Here is a 16,708-nt window from a genome sequence, read left to right as displayed (position 1 = left end):
TGAGGATTGTAAAGCAAAATCGATTTAAGAATTTGAGTGAACTTCACTAGGAATGGACTGAGGCACATAGACGTGTCAAAGAATTTGCTGAACCACAGACAACATCAGAGGTGTCTTGCCTGGTCTAAGGAGAAGAAGAATTGGACTGTTGCCCAGTGGTCCAAAGTCCTCTTTTCAGATGAGAGCAAGTTTTGTATTTCATTTGGAAACCAAGGTCCTAAAGTCTGAAGGAAGGGTGGAGAAGCTCATAGCACAAGTTGCTTGAAGTCCATTGTTAAGTTTCCACAGTCTGTGATGATTTGGGGGGCAATGTCATCTGCTGGTGTTGGTCCATTGTGTTTTTTGAGAACCAAAGTCATTGCACCCATTTACCAAGAAATGTTTGAGCACTTCATGCTTCTTTCTGCTAACCAGCTTTTTGAAGATGATGATTTCATCTTCCAGCAGGATTTGGCACCTGCCCACACTGCCAAAAGCACCAAAAGTTGGTTAAATGACCATGGTGTTGATGTGCTTGAATGGCCAGCAAACTCACCAGATCTGAACCCCATAGATTTTACTGTCAAGAGGAAAATGAGTAACAAGAGAGCAAAAAATGCAGATGAGCTAAAGGCCACTGTCAAAGAAAGCTGGTCTTCCATACCAACTCAGCAGTGCCACAAACTGATCATCTCCATGCCACGCTGAATTAAGGCAGTAATTAAAGCAAACGGAGCCCCTACCCAGTATTGAATACATGCACAGTAAATTTACATACTTTCCAGAAGGCCAATAATTCACTAAAAATGTTTTTGTTTTTTTGTGGGTGTGTGTTTTTTTTTTTTTTTGTTGGTCTTATGAAGTGTTCTAACTTGTTTGAGATAGTGAAATGGTGGGTTTTTTGTTAAAAAAAAACAGTCTATTTATTAGCAGAGACTGATTCGAATGCTGTATACACAATATGGGTAATTATTTAACTAAAGTAATTCATGTTTATCTTATGCATTTCGTTTGGAATTTTAAAGAAAATAGTAACAGCAAATTAATAAAGCATCAAAACGTATGCATTTTTAATTGACCGAGATGACCAGTAGATGGCTGCAGGGAGCCACACATCCTCCCTGCTCATACAGACCAGTTGTGAACAATAAATTAAGTTATATTAAAATAATCTAACAATAACAAATACAAAAAAAAAAAGAAGAAAATAACCTGAACGATTAAGATGAGATACTTATATATTTAATTGACTTGAACAGTTTGAAACCTATAAAATAGCTGTTACCAACAATATTTGCATCAACCTATGAACATATGTATGATAGTAAACAATAAGACCTTTTTACTTAAGAAAATTGCAATCATCCGCTTTTATTGGCGTAAGTAATTGTTGATAATTCAGACCAGCCATATGAAATGATTGAATAAAATTATTCAATTAAGATGTTGGGAATATTAAACATGAATAAATGTTTCTATGTTTTGGGTTGTGATATTGCACCTTTCAATATTTTCTTTTCCAATAGTTCAACAGTAAACACTGGAATATTATAGGTTTTGGCCATCAAATTTCAGTCTTTTCCAGACCTGGTTTGTAGCTTTACGTTAGGCAAAAATGTTATTTGTGTGTGTGTGTGTGTTTCATGAAGTGTGTTCATTTAGAAGTCCGGTCCCTAATAAAGTGCCAGTCCAGTTCAGATTCTGAATAGATGACTTTAGGAACGGGATGCCCCGCCCCTGTTATTGACATGTCCAATGGTGTTCTTAGTTTTTAATTCGGAGTCTCATAACAATGATTTTGATTGGATGTGGAATGTAGAGTGGGCGGAGTGTGAGATACGACCTTATATATGCGTTGTGCTCTCAATTTTAGTTTACAATTGACAAACACAGAGTAATAGACTATTAAAGGGTAGGTCGAAGCAACGTGAACGCTGGCGTCTCACGGCTAGTAACGGGGTAAGACGAATCCCATTCCCCTACCTATAAAATTATTCCTGGAACTCCTTTTAAGGAAGGAGAAACATTTAAAACCTCCGGTATTTTTGACTGAAACCACATGCTGTCTAGAGATGGGTTAATGGTAAATTAGTTTGTAAACTAAGATTAAACTGCTTAAATTAGCCTACATAAGACTTCTCCGTTGATCCAAATTCTCAATTTTAATAGAAAGTTAATTCATTTTTCTATATTAAATTTCCCGACTTTGTTGACTTGCAATGCGAAAAATACAAGTCTGTACATGAGCTTTCCTATTCCTTTTTTTATTTTATTTGAGATTATTTTGCTGAAAGAGCATCAGTTCAGGGCCACGATGATATTTCTGTCTCTGTGTAAGCAGGAGTCATCTTGAGGTGATCAGATCAGAGGTGATCAGTATTTGATTGAAAGGAGCCACTGCACTGTGTTAAAGCATCAAGCTGCACATCATTATCTGACCATTTGAAAACATGGTGCAAAACAAAATCACAGAGGTCAGAGGATTCCATCGCTCCTTCAAGGTTTCGCAATTACTTCTGATTTACCAGAAAATGTTTTATGTCCTGAGTGAGTGTGAAATGGCAGACTTTCATTTGTTACCCTTGTTTCTTGTTCCCAGGGGCAAAATCCTTTCAAGACTGATGAATTCATAGATTCTGAACCCCATCTTGACTTGTCCTTCAAGTTCGACCGCTCGCCAAGGCCTGGTACTGCTGTTTTGCCTACTTTTTCCATTAATATTGACCATTATTATCAGTTTTTGAAGCTGAAGTAAACCCTGATGAAATGCTTATTGAGGAGATAATGCCCATCTCTCAAGCTTTATGCAAAATTCATAACAGATTAGAGTGATGGACTTAGCAGACATTGTTCATCTTAACTTTATTTTAATTTTTTTAAGACATACCATCCAGCCGGCCCATCAATATCCCTGATGCCAAGAAGAGAAATAAGAAGAAAAAAAGATGCAGAGCCACTGACAGTTTCTCAGGACGTTTTGAAGGCAAGCCCTTTTTTGCCTTTTTGTACATGCTCAAGCCTGGAGTACAGCTTCACCTTCTAAGGAGGGAAAATATTCTTTCTTTTTTTCATTTCTAGATGTTTACAAACTACAAAATGAGATTCTTGGAGAAGGGGCTTATGCTGTTGTTCACACCTGCATCAATCTGATCACCAATAAAGAATATGCAGTAAAGGCAAGTATCAGCACCCTCTTTTAGTTCGATAGCATTCTGCTAAACAAACTGTTGTCACTGCTCACTGCTCATGGAGCTATCAAATAATCAGTGTCTTATCGCATGATTATTGCTCTGATTTAGTGGTCACAGAATCTCAGACCGTGGCCAAATTGGAGCTCACTGTAGTTGGGTGTTAATTATGATCAGTTAGCAATGTGATTTGAGCTGATCTTGTGACGGCTCTCATCACACCAGCTTTGATTCATGGATGTTTCAGCTGTGTTCTTTATAAGCGGTTTTTTTTGTTATGTTACGTGTACTTCTCTCTGGAAAAATGGCCTGCCAGCTACCGTGCTGCAGCTGTGGAACAAAAATATAAATGACCACAGTGCCTGCTCAGCAGAGAAACTTCCTCTTTTCAATTGTTGATATTGTGACGCAGGTCATGCGATCTTTGAAAATGCAGTGTGGTGTCTCTCGTTACATCTGTTTGATAATAATAATTATCTGTTTGGAATAATAGTCTACAAGCCAAGCTAAATGGATTTTATTAGGTACAGTCAAAGGGACGGATGGAAGATAAACCAGCACATAGACTGAATCAAGGGAGGCAACACATGATGTTAGTGTGAGCCCTTTAGAAACCGACTACTGTTCAAAGGTTTGGGCACAGAAAGAGTGTTTATTTTTTTTTTAATTAATACTTTTCAGCAAGTTTGCATTAAATTGATTTAAAGTAATGGTAAAGACATTTATATCGCTACTAAAGTTTTATTAAAACACAAATGCTGTTCTTTCTGTCCATTTAAGGAATTTGGTTTCCTCGAAGTGGCACAACTGTTTTCATCATTGCTAAGAAGAGTTTCATGAACCGCAAATCAGCGTATTAGAATGATTTCTGAAGGATCATGGGCTGCTGCAGTTTCAGCTTTGCAATCAAAACTCCCATTTTAAAATTGAAATGGACAACATTTGTTTTAAATTGTATTATTTCACAATATAACGGTTTGTAATGTATTTGATCAATAAATGCAGGCATGGTGTGCCTAAGAGATTAGTTTTAAAAATGGGCAAACACAAACTCGGATGGCAAGCTTTTGAACGGCAGTGTAAAATTCAATATACAAGTTCTGCTATTTAATTCTAAGTTCACTGCTATACTCTGCTTATTAACAGTTTCCTAGCTATTGATGTCCTTTTTTTATGGCGCTGCACCAAGTGAACAAAACCAGAAAATCGGTGGCATTGTTGGTTCTATTAGGGAATTTAATTCTAAATGAATCAACCCTTTACTACGGGTGAGGAACCTGCCACTACTTTGTACTACGCACATGGTCTGGACACCCTGCATGTTGAGAAACCTGATCGTCTGTCTAGTCCTCCAGCTTGTAAAGCCTGATGACCATGTGGTGACCTGCTGAATCAGTGGTCTGAGATGTTCTTTTGTAGGCAGGCAGTGGCGTGTCATCTGTGTGCTTGCTAATCTCCCACACACAGCGAGTGTGGGTGATCCACAGAGGGACATGCAGATCTGTCTACAGAAGCTGAATACTTGGATGGCATGGATGGCCATTAATATGATGTTTCAATGTTATACAGATAATTGAGAAGAGGCCAGGCCACAGTCGGAGCCGTGTTTTCAGGGAGGTGGAGATGCTCTACCAGTGCCAGGGCCACAGGTACGGGAATCCCTGTGTGACACTACTGGTTTAGGCAAAATTGCATGTAAACTAATTCCAAAGTGCATTGCAACAAACTCTGTGGGGAAAAAAAAATAAACCCAACATGGTGGCAAAGGGGAGAGAAGTTTCATTTAAAACTCTACTTTGCCTAGTATTTAAGTGTTTTTTTTTTTTTAAATGCTTCAAGTATTATGTATTATGAGTATTGTGACCGTCAGGATGCTGCCTTAAAGACAGCTTCCTACATGGACTGCAAGACTGCTTACTAAGTTTTGGAACAACACTTGTGAAGCTCATTAAGATTCCATGTGCATAATTGATTATTAATGTTTTTTTTTTCTCACCACAGAAACATTTTGGAATTGGTGGAATACTTTGAGGAAGAGGACAAATTTTATTTAGTCTTTGAGAAACTGAGAGGTGGTAAGTATTTTTTTTTTTTTTTGTGTATATGGAAATTAGTACTGCTGATATGGTGTATTAAAATAAAATACAAAATGTATGCATTTAAAAAAAAAAAAATCATTATTAAAATAAATGCAGCCTTCGTAAGCATAAGACATTTCAAAAACATAAAGCCCTAGACTTTTGAACCGGTGTGTGTGTTCATTTTGTAAATAATCTATAATCCTAATTCTTCATGCATCCATTCGATTTCCCAGGTTCTATCTTGACTCACATACACCGAAGACAACACTTCAATGAGCAGGAAGCCAGCATAGTGGTGCAGGACATCGCCAGTGCTCTGGACTTCCTACACAACAAAGGTTGGAACATGTTAGTGATGATACAATGTAATGTTAATCATGCACCCTATATATTATCAAAAGATGATTGTTTATGTCTCGTTATAGGGATGGCACATCGAGACCTAAAGCCAGAGAACATCCTCTGTGAACATAGTGACAGGGTGAGTCTCTCTCTGTACATGAGGAGACATGAGACATCTGAGGAGAACACACATGCACTGCATTTCTGACCAGATTTTTCACAAATCTGTTGGGTACAGTAACATTTTATGTGCTTTTTGTGCTCTTGAACAAAAACCTGAATTAAGCCGGTTATTGTTTTAGGAATTCTCAATGGCCCCACTTCTTAAGTCATTTCATTTCAGACTGTTGCATTTATAGGATTATTTTTTTCTTTCTTTTCTTTAGATCTCTCCAGTGAAGATCTGCGATTTTGATTTGGGTAGCGGGATCAAACTGAATAGTGACCGCTCTCCCATCTCCACCCCTGAGCTCTTGACTCCAGTGAGTTTAACCCTATATTAATAGTTGACTGATATGGACTTTTTGTTCGCCAGTATCTTAGACCGCAGGGTAGCGGATGACCTATATGATATCACTCGATTTAAATAAATAGTGAATAACACCTCTTGCAATAAAATTAATTTCAACTTAATCTTTATGAAATTATAGTGTTTTTTCCATTTAATAAAAATGTTAAAAACGTGAATTGCAGACCTGTAGGACAATGGAAAAGTGAGGGGGAGTTGAGACTTCAGCCAGAAAGGATCAAATATTTAGCATTTTGATTTGAAGATTTTGAAGACTTATTCACACTATGTTTCCATATGGACATATGTCACCGACATTTTAATTTGGTGTAACATAATTCAAGGCTCTAAAACTAGACCGTTTTCCTAGATGTCAAAATAAGACGAGTAGTGATAAAGGTTACTGATTTTAAGCCTCAGCCAATAAACCTCCAAGTGATCACCTCCAGTAACTGAACTTTGTTAGGGTTGAACAGGTTTTGATGTTACCTTGGTCAAAGGATTCTCAAGATTACAGGTCAAGGAACCCCGTATACTAAAAGCAGGTTTATCAGCTCTTGAGTCTGAATGGAATGGGCAAAGGTCTTTTAATGTACATGTACAGAGAGTATAAACAACATTCCTCATGGAGATCCTTTCACCCTGGGGTTTTCAGATGCTTTTGAAGTGCTCAGACTGGCTTACCACTAGGTTGTGGTTATGTATGGTCTGTTCTTTCTTTAAATAAAACCTCAGAGATTGTTTCTCCATTAAAAGTTATTACCACTAAAATGTTGATTGTTCTTAAAGTTTATGAAGGCATCTTAAGAAATCTAAATGAACTGTGCAGTTTAATCCAATCCTTCTAAAGAGGTACACTTTGTATGATGAACACATTTAATTTAAGTCATATTTAGGAATTTATCAACATGCATCAAATATGGTCCGTAGAAGCTTAAATGTACTCTATGAATAAATGTCTTAAGAGTTTTGAACATTGAATAACAGATGACACCGTTTTCATTTTTGGGTGAACGGTCGCTTTGAAATCCTTTGCATTTTCACCCAGAAATCCTTAGCATTTTCTCCCACAATTGTGGTTTTGCTTGCTAGAATAGTCACCAGGGAAACTTAAAGCTAAAGTCCTGTCTTGCCATGATAACATTTGCTTCATAAACATCCAAGAACATAGTTATTGAGACTGATGCAATTCCAAAGATAACTTGCAGTGGCTTAAGTCACTGACAAACATGTACATGGTGTACATTTACTCAGGCTTTCCGTCTTTTGTTTTGTGCACCGCTACACTCTTGTGCCTGGCAAATTATTTGCAAATAATTATTCTGTAACCTATTTGTGGGCTGGAAACAACATTTTTTTCTTTCTAATGATGAGAGGAAGTGGCTAGGGCTCCGACAGAGACTGCTTTGTGTGACGCTCCTAAGATTTCCTCTTGTTGAGTGGAGCATACTGTAAGAGCCCAGTCATGCTGAAAGCAAAACCAGCCGGCAATAAACTGACAATTGGGGATCATTGCTGGACTGTCTGTGTTTTGATAAATCCATGTACTTTTCCTGATGTGGGACAAGTACTATAGTTATGTGCCTAGTGGAAGTGTTTCAGTTGTGCTCCCACAATCTGATCTTGTAAAAAGTGATCTTGTATTAGCTTTGATTGATCGGTTAGCCAAGAGCTCTTATTTCAGATTACAAGGACAACTTGCGGTAAAACCACACAGTCGGATTTTATTATGGCACACTTTATTATTGTTGGTTATCACATTTCCCATAAAGTGATGCCCCTGACACCTTTACACAGCTTGAATAGTTTGAGGGAATGTGTCATGTGCTTGCAAGGTTGATTTGTCAGGGTCGGAGAGATTGCAATCCTGGCTTGTTTTTTGGAGTGTCATTTGAGGATCTGTAGTCTCCGCCCCTCGGTCTGCATCGAAACATCGGCATAACATCATCAGCTTCCTCCGTTTGCATCAGTGACTCATACATTAGTTGTATAACCATCTTTTACGAGACAGCTGCACTTCTATAAAAAATAAAAATAAACTGGTTTGCTCGTGTCCCGCTAAACTGCTAACCTCCTCTGTTCTCACGGAGTGGTTTTGTTTGTTGCATTAAGTATAAGTGCATCATTCAGAGTGTCCATTCATACGTGTGCATTATGTAACAGTCAAACAGGGTTGGGACTTGTTTATCCCCAGCTGGTGTAGAGTGGCTTAAATCCTTTTTCTTTTTTTTCCTCCCAGAGCAGCAACCTTTTGGCCTAGTTTGCACATGACGCAGTGCAGACCGCAGCAGCAGCCTGTGGGCCCTGCTGGAACCATTGTCCGCTGACGCGCCCTGCTCTGAATCAGATCAGGCCACCCGAGCTCAACTCCGAACAATGAACTTGATAATGCCCTGCAGGTGAAAACAAACAGGAGAGGCCAAGCCGAGTGCTGGTAACTCTCTGATAAATGTTGTAGCTCTAGATGGCCAGGGCTCAATGTTAAGGATTTTTTATTTTCTGCTGGCCCAGTCAGGCCAGTGCTTCAAATATTATTTATATATATTTTTTTTTACGTTCAATGTCAATATTTTCACTGGCCCTGTCACAAAAACTTAAATGGTTGCTTTTATCACTTTTTATTTTTTTTTATTTTTTTTATAAGCTTAAATGACCCCAACATTTTTAGACCCCAATCAAATTTTACAAATCTTGATTTCGATACCACAGCAAAACAAAAATACAAATTAAACTGTGCTTTAGGTTTGTAAGTGTTTGGGTACAGAAATGGAATAATCACATCATTTATTTAATTATCTGAAGCAATAAATGAGAAAGATTGAAAATGTCTGTGGCCATTTAAAACTAGGCTTCCACGCATTTTAGTCACAAATGCTACACGCATGTAACGTGTGGTTTTTGATTAAACTAATTCTGCAAAATCAGAATAGTATGAAATTAGCTTTAAGAAACTACACAACATAAAATGCAGATGGACTGAATGAAAACGCAAATTCGCTCTCTGACAGCAGGTGGCGCTTTTGGAACAGCAGTAATTTAGCGTTTCCTTGGTTACCGTTCTAAATACAGCAGCTCTGCACTTATAAATACTACTTCAGTATGCATTACAGATGCAATATGAAAAGCGCCATGTAAGCTTTTCTGATAACAGTCAGATAAACCTCCATCCCAATTCAAAAGGACTTTCTTCCAATATTGTGTGAATCGAGAGTTTGTTCTGCCTACAGTATTTTCTCTTCTTTGCTTCAGTCTCCAGCATCTCTGGTCTCTGATAATGGCCGTTTATATACTTTTGTGATATTTCCACCCAAATTACATTTTCAAAAATGATTGCAATGCAGTTTGTGTGCAAGCCTGGAACAGAAACCATATGGAAAAAAAATCTAATAAAATTTGTACTACACTGTATACATTATATATTGATTAATCATTGTTAAAGCTACAAAGTTACTTGCCAAGGTGGGTATTGTAACATACTTTGTATGTATTTGTCCGTTCAAGGCGTCAGCTGTCCTGACCGTCTTTTATACTGGTGACATGATTATGGGACAGTCATGAGTATGTATGTAGTAAACATGAACCGAAACAGGATAGTTCCTCTCTGCTCTAGCCACGAGTCCTTGTGGCCTTTAAAACCCAGGGGGAGATTTGTGGGCTTTTCCTCGCGTGTCTGAGGACTATTACAGTACTAAATATTTATTTTATTCTTACAGTGTGGCTCAGCTGAATACATGGCCCCTGAGGTGGTGGAGGCCTTTAGTGAAGAAGCTAGCATCTACGACAAGCGCTGTGACTTGTGGAGCCTTGGCGTCATCCTCTACATCATGCTGAGTGGATACCCGCCCTTTGTGGGTCGCTGTGGAACAGACTGTGGTTGGGACTGGGGAGAGCCCTGCCAAGCCTGCCAGGTACTCCACTTACTTAGGCAAGACACACAGTTTCCTGGGAAAGTGTTCAGTATCGAAAGTACTGAAAGTTCAAAACTTTCCATTGAATCATAGCAGGAATGACCTGGTCTAGCCATCTGGTTTCATAGTCAGGGTTTGACAGTAAGGACTGCCCCACTAAATCATCACTAGACCTATTGGGTTGCATTGTCACAAGTTTGAAAAGCCAATTTAAAAAAAACTTATGGTTGACCCCATAAAGAGATATTTCTTCTGAAAATTGATGTTTATTGTCATTCATCACAATGTGTCCTCAGTGCATGCTGTTTGAGTGTATTCAAGAAGGCAAGTATGAGTTTCCAGAGAAGGACTGGGCACACATCTCCCCTGCAGCCAAAGATCTCATCACCAGGCTGTTGGTGCGGGACGCCAAAAACCGCCTCAGTGCTGCCCAAGTTCTACAGCACCCTTGGGTCAAGGGGGTATGTTCATTCCCTTCCAGCTCTAGGACTTCTGACACTTTATTTAACCCAATTAAATGATTTGCTGCTTGGACTGTATCCAATCATGTTTTGTGACCCATTTGTATTCTTCACCTTAGTGTGCACCCAACGCTGTGTCTGCATCTATTTTACATCAGAGGTGAGTATATTTCATACTAATGTCCTGATATACTTGAAGCAAAGTTATATTTAATTTTTTGTTAGGGGGGTAAAATGTAGAAGTATATTTGGGGTGATACATTTATAAATTCCAGCAGCAATAGTTTTGACAATAAATAGAGCATTAATCATGCTTACCTGACCTTCAATGTTCTTTCTCCAGGGGTGGGAGCGCTCAGGACCTGACGTTCTTTGCGGGGCAGGCTATAGCCATGAACCGGCAGCTGGCTGAGAGGGAAGAGAGTGAGGAGCAGCTAGAGAATGAGCTCTCTTCCCCGCTTCTCCTCTCCTCTAGCGCTGGCTCCATGCGGTTGGCTCCTTCCTCCTGCTCCAAGCTGGCCCACCGCAGGAAGACCCCAGGCAGCCAGCACTGAGGGGCAGTGTGCGCCGCTGAACTACGCCAGCTCCTCACCCCACTTGTGATTGTGGGCAACTGTGCCTGATCTCTACCACATTCTCCAGCCTCTGCTCTCCACTGACCACCTCTATTGGACTCGTCAACACTTTGTCTAGTTGAACTCTGACCTCTCTGCCCACTTATTTTATGGGCTCTAAGCTCTTGTGAAAAGGTCTCTGATGCTTGTAGCACTTAAAGCACATCAAATGCCCCCTGCAAACATAGTTTTGATTGGATAAAAAGCATGTTGTGGCCAAGAAAAAGACTTGTTGATGTCTGAGAGTCCCAGGAATCTGTCAACTGTAACAATGTTCATGAAAACCCTTTGGAACCAAAGGATTAAAGTTGCTTCCATTCATCTAAAACTGGACCCCAACTAAGCTATTTAATTTTGAAGCATCAGCAAAAACATTTTTGCTCTTTGCCTTTGAGTTCATTTGATATGTACAAATGCCACTTTGAGACATATTTCTCCATCAGTTACTCACCAAATGATATTGATGGCAGACCAAGACTGTGTAACTGTCCAAAAAGGGCCTCCTTTTTAATCAACTGTTAACACTTATGTTCTGCCAAAAGCAAATCTCCTCAATGTTTTCATAAGAAACCTCAGGATCTCTCTCTAAATGAGAAACCAAAGCAGATTTTAAAGCAGAAAGACCTATTCTGTGTCAGTTCATTGGTGTTCCATGTTTTGTCCTCGCACTGGAAAGGGAGAGCGAGCAGTGCAGTGCAACTTTTGTACTTGGCCTTCTCAGGTAAACAGGAATTGGTTGCATAGTCCTATTTCCTCCCCCTTTTCTTTCCTCATGCTTCCTCTCCCTTTTGGCCTGAAATGCCATGTCATGGGGGTTTAAGGAACTGCCAGAGGTGCATTTCAAGGTTCTTCAGCTAATTCTTAGAAATTCTCTACCATTTTCACCATTCATTCAGTTAGTCATTGAATGTTTCGTCATCACGATCTCTGTCAATGACTTTATTCACTGTATGAATAAAGGTGATTATTCCTTGAAAAGACCTTAAGTTCTGTTAGCCTCAATTTTGTACTTGTAGGCCAATATCTAATGAAAAGGTGAAGCTCAGATTTGCAAGAAACCTACCGACGTGCCATGCTGCTATATTATTTTGCCACCACCCTTTTTAAAAATTATTTTATTGTATTAATTTTTGTGTGTGCGCTAGAAAGGGATATTTTCATCCTCCTTTTTTTTAAGTGTCTTGTATATTTGTTTTTAAAAATGTAAGGACGTTGAACTTGTATGAGAGAATGTGAGGAATCCCCCCACCCATCCCTTCTTTCCCATTTTTATTTTTTTCTCGGTGATGCTGTTGTACCGCAGTTTCTTTCTAAGGTGAATGTAGACTTTTTTTTTTTTCAGATAGTATCACCAGTAAATATGCAGATCAACCAGGAACAAAACCAAGTGCTCCTACTCCCTCTGAGTGGAAAAAAAGCTTTTTTTTTAATTTATTTATCTTAAAATGCATATAGTCGATTTCCTCTTTTTCTGATGGAAACCACTTTGGAATATGCTGAGTTTAGTCTTTCTTTCTGAGAAAGACCTCATTTTTGTTTTGTTTTTTACTTGCAATTGTATTTTCATTTAATTTTTGAACCCCCTCATACATGGAAATTACTAGTCTACATTTATTTTAAGGGCCAGTGGCGTAGCTTTCATGTTTATCTTGTATTTTCATGTGGTTGTACCATTTGTTTCTCATCTGACCCAAGGGGGCCAAAATAAAGAACATGGAAAATTGTTCAGCTAGAGTGGTCACAGCTTTCTTGTAAAAACACTCTCATAATTGACTGACTACCTTAAATCTGAATTATTATTATTATTATTATTATTATTAGGGGTTCAAGCATGTAGTTGTTAGAATGGCAAAGGTTTAGTATTCTCAACAAAACAAAACTGATCAGGCAGACCAAACCGTAATTTGTAAAAACTTGAAATTTGGAGGGATGGTAATACTCAGCCTTCAGCGACACCCCAATTGATCTGATGTGGGCACTACAGCAATCAAAAGTACAAAATTGCATCTAAACCATTTGTTGCAGACCCAAATGCCTTATGTCATTGGAATCCTTGGATCACAACAAATGTCAAACTCCATTCAATCAAAATTTTTGGGTGTTTTGGATTTTTTGGAAAACTTACTTTTGTAAACTAATTCCAGGTTTTTTGGCCCATCGGAACCAAACCAGTGAAAAATTCTGTGGAGAGTGAATATCAATAATGATAAAAAAAATTAACTTTTGACTCCCCTTCGCAAAGGGAGTCCAAAACAGAAGGACGAGGACCCACTTTTACTAAAAGTGCTTTAACTCTTGAACGGAATGAGATATCTTCAGCAAACTCCAAACACATATGTAAGAGCACAATTTGAGATCAGTTTGGAGTCTGGAGTGGTATTCAAGGCTTCGTGTATGCCTCCATGCTTCATGTTGTGGAAATAAATCATGATACTTTGCAGAGATCTTGCGAGAAGTCATAGAAACCTTTCCAATGTATGTAAAATATTAACGATAAGTGGATATTACATAAAATATGGTAGTAAAACAAAGATTTGCATGTTTTTTATAGGTCCAAATTAGTAGTGTTTATTTTGTACAACATTTGAAAATTGCAAATGCTTTTTATCACTTAATGGGACCACACCACAAAATTTAATTTTGTCATCTGACATATATTTTTACAACATAAGTGTGTCCCATCAGGTAATGAAAAGTTCTACACACACTTGTGGTCTTCATGCTCACTTGAACACTTGGACCAAACACAGGAAATAAGTCATATAAGTAATCAAGTGCAACGACTGCAAGTGCGGGTAGTTGGACATGTGTTTAGATGTAAAAATATGGCCCTATATTTCTCTCACTAATATAGTGCTTTTAACAGATTTTACTTTTGAATTTACATTTACACAGTATAAAATCACTGTTATAAGACTTAAAATCACATTTATACAAAGTTTTCCAATTTATACAGACATCAGTAAATAAAAGCCACATTATGATTACACTTAGACCTGAAAATTGTATATAAATTATTACAAAAATATTTATTTTAAAATATAATTTATGTTGAATATCTATAACTGCAACAAAATGTGTGTGTGTGTGTGTGTGTGTGTGTGTATGTGTGTAAATATGCATAAGGGATATTGGTATAATAGTTTAATTTAATTTGTGTATTTCTGTGGGTGTGTGTGAGAACAAATTTTCCAATTTGGATGTGTTTTACTGTCAGCTATACTTTTTTGTGTTTGCTTGGACGCCAACAGCATCCATGTCATAAAGGCCTTAAAACTTCTATGTAATTTGAATTCAAAGAGAACATCTGCATTTATAAAGATGTTCTAATGATCAGCCTTTTTTCCACATTTCATATAAATATAAATAGAGATTGTTGTTTATTGCTTTTTTCACCCCCAAGCAGCAACTCACTGTGGATGCTCCTGGAACTTGTCAAGTGACTTTTTGTTTACAATTTTCTCTCTTAAAAATATTGTCAGGTTACTTTTTGTTTACATTTTTCTCTCTTATATATATATTCATACAAATTGCTTGTGTTAACTTGTCTCTATATCACTGAACTTCTGTCCCTCATGTAAATGCACTCAGATGCCTTTTTTACGTACATGTGTGGATAAGATAACTACTCATATGACAGCTTTGGTAAACGTTTCATTATCCCATAGTTCACATGCATAACGAGCATGCAGGTCACATTTGCACGTGTAATACTTACTGCCTGCATATCAGCAAGACCTTCACTTACGTTCAATACGTTTCTAAATAACAGAGGACATGCATTTATTTACTGTTGGGTAAACAGGGGAAACTAGGCTATAGCTGTCTATGGGCTATATAGGCTAGGCCTAATTGTAAAATATCCAAATGTTTTACTTTTATTTTTGGGATCATTATTCTCAATGGTGATTACCATTATTGTAGTGTATTATGTTGTTACAAAAATTAATTAAACAGAATGTAATTAAAATGTTTCCCCCCAAATGCATAAAGGTAGTCACTGATACTGCAGGACGTGCTGGAAAGACTACAGAATGTGATTTACCTGAATAATTTCTAAAGATGAGCTACCTGTGTGTCGGAATAGCTGATATTACGTCCTCATGTTGATCAGAATTAAAACACAAATCACAATCTGATAAATCTGTTGGGTTGAAATTAAGCACGAGCTCCCCCAAGTGTTAAAATCCCGTCATTATTTTTACATCTACATAATCATTTAACGGACGTTTTTATCTAAAGCGACTTACAAATGAGAACCAACGAGAGAACAACAACAGTATACAAGTGCCATGACAAGTCTCAGTTAGTCTAGTGCAGAAAACACAGACAGTTTTTTTTTTTTTATAAGAATATGATAGACAAGAAAATAAAAGGTAAGTGCAAGTATTATTTTGTCTAAACAGTTTATTTCAATACTATAAAATTTACAGAAAGGGACATTTAACTTTTTTTTTTTTCGTTGCAAATGTGAGATCCGGTAAGATCAATTCAAAATAACAGCACATACCACATCAGCACTGGTTCCAAGACCCCTTCATTAGATACCCCTTCACCCCCAGTTCATTCAGTAGCAAAATAATACAGATTTTATAAACTACATGAAATTTTATGAAATTGAAATTATTTAATTGAGATTGAAATGATCAAAGACAACTGTTGCAGAACTATTTAAATTTTTTATCAGTATTCAGTTAAAAAAAAATTCTGTTGTAATTCACTTTTTGACCATACAAAATCTTTAATTCACAATATTGTTTTAATGGTTGTTGTATGTGTCATAGGTCGGAGCAATGTCTTAGCAAAACAATAGAAGAATAAAATTATATTGTATTAAAGTTGTCAACAAACGTTATATTTTGGTCATCCTGCAAATTGCTCTGTACCATTACATTCCTGGACAAAGCCAATAAATCATCATTAAAGAAAATTAAAATTAAAAATTTAAATTTGCAGAAACATTATTCCCCTTCCGTCATCCACACATATAGTTGAATTGGTTCAGAATTGGATAATTTTAGCATTACATCACTTTTTAACCAATGAATCCTCTGCAGTGAATGGGTGCCATCAGAAGAGAGTCCACTCCAAACAGGTGATAATATTGCTTTCTTCAGTGATGAAAATTTTTCATATTTTGGCCAGAAGCAACAGTTAAAAGTTACAATGCCTTAATGATGCATTCACTGCAGAAGATATGTTGGTGACCTAATGATGTAATGCTAATTTTCCCCAATTCTGGTCAGATGAAGAAACAAACTCATCTACATTTTGGATGGCATGAGGGTCATTACATGTCAAATGTTCATTTTTGTGTGAACTTTTCCTTCAGACTAAATGCTACTTTAATGATTTATTTCAATATTCAAAATTCTGTATGAATAAGTCTCAGATATTTTAACTTTTGATATACGAGTTAATGGATAAACTTACTTGATGGTGTAAGGCTGGTGTATGAGGTATTAGTCGAATGGCAGTCATTTAAAAAAAAAAAAAATATTACGACCATTTAGCTTTTTCAAATAAAGTCCTCGAAAAGTCTCTTTCTTTCTTTCTTTCTTTCTTTCTTTCTTTCTTTCTTTCTTTCTTTTATAATTTTATTTATTTGTATTATTATTATTTTTATT

General features: G+C 37.3%; 1 protein-coding gene across 2 annotated transcripts; it reads left to right on the top strand.

Moving 5' to 3' along the window:
• Positions 1–1,804: 1,804 nt before the first annotated feature.
• On the top strand, positions 1,805–12,809 carry LOC128027474 (MAP kinase-interacting serine/threonine-protein kinase 2-like). Of its 2 annotated transcripts, XM_052615146.1 has the most exons (14): positions 1,805–1,938; positions 2,321–2,480; positions 2,579–2,666; positions 2,861–2,962; positions 3,058–3,155; positions 4,737–4,816; positions 5,169–5,242; positions 5,482–5,586; positions 5,674–5,729; positions 5,977–6,072; positions 9,812–10,006; positions 10,303–10,467; positions 10,587–10,627; positions 10,811–12,809. In XM_052615146.1, the coding sequence occupies exons 2-14, from the start codon at positions 2,430–2,432 to the stop codon at positions 11,019–11,021; spliced, it is 1,362 nt and encodes a 453-aa protein (XP_052471106.1). In that variant the 5' UTR covers positions 1,805–1,938; positions 2,321–2,429; the 3' UTR covers positions 11,022–12,809. The 2 variants fall into 2 exon arrangements, with proteins under 2 accessions (XP_052471106.1, XP_052471096.1); XM_052615136.1 differs by having other exon boundaries at positions 5,482–5,729.
• Positions 12,810–16,708: the final 3,899 nt, after the last annotated feature.

The sequence above is a fragment of the Carassius gibelio genome, chromosome A2, assembly GCF_023724105.1.
Source record: "Carassius gibelio isolate Cgi1373 ecotype wild population from Czech Republic chromosome A2, carGib1.2-hapl.c, whole genome shotgun sequence".
In the NCBI taxonomy this organism is placed as follows: Eukaryota; Metazoa; Chordata; class Actinopteri; order Cypriniformes; family Cyprinidae; genus Carassius; species Carassius gibelio.
Note: the sequence above shows the minus strand (reverse complement) of the source record. Positions and strands in the feature narration are given on the sequence as shown.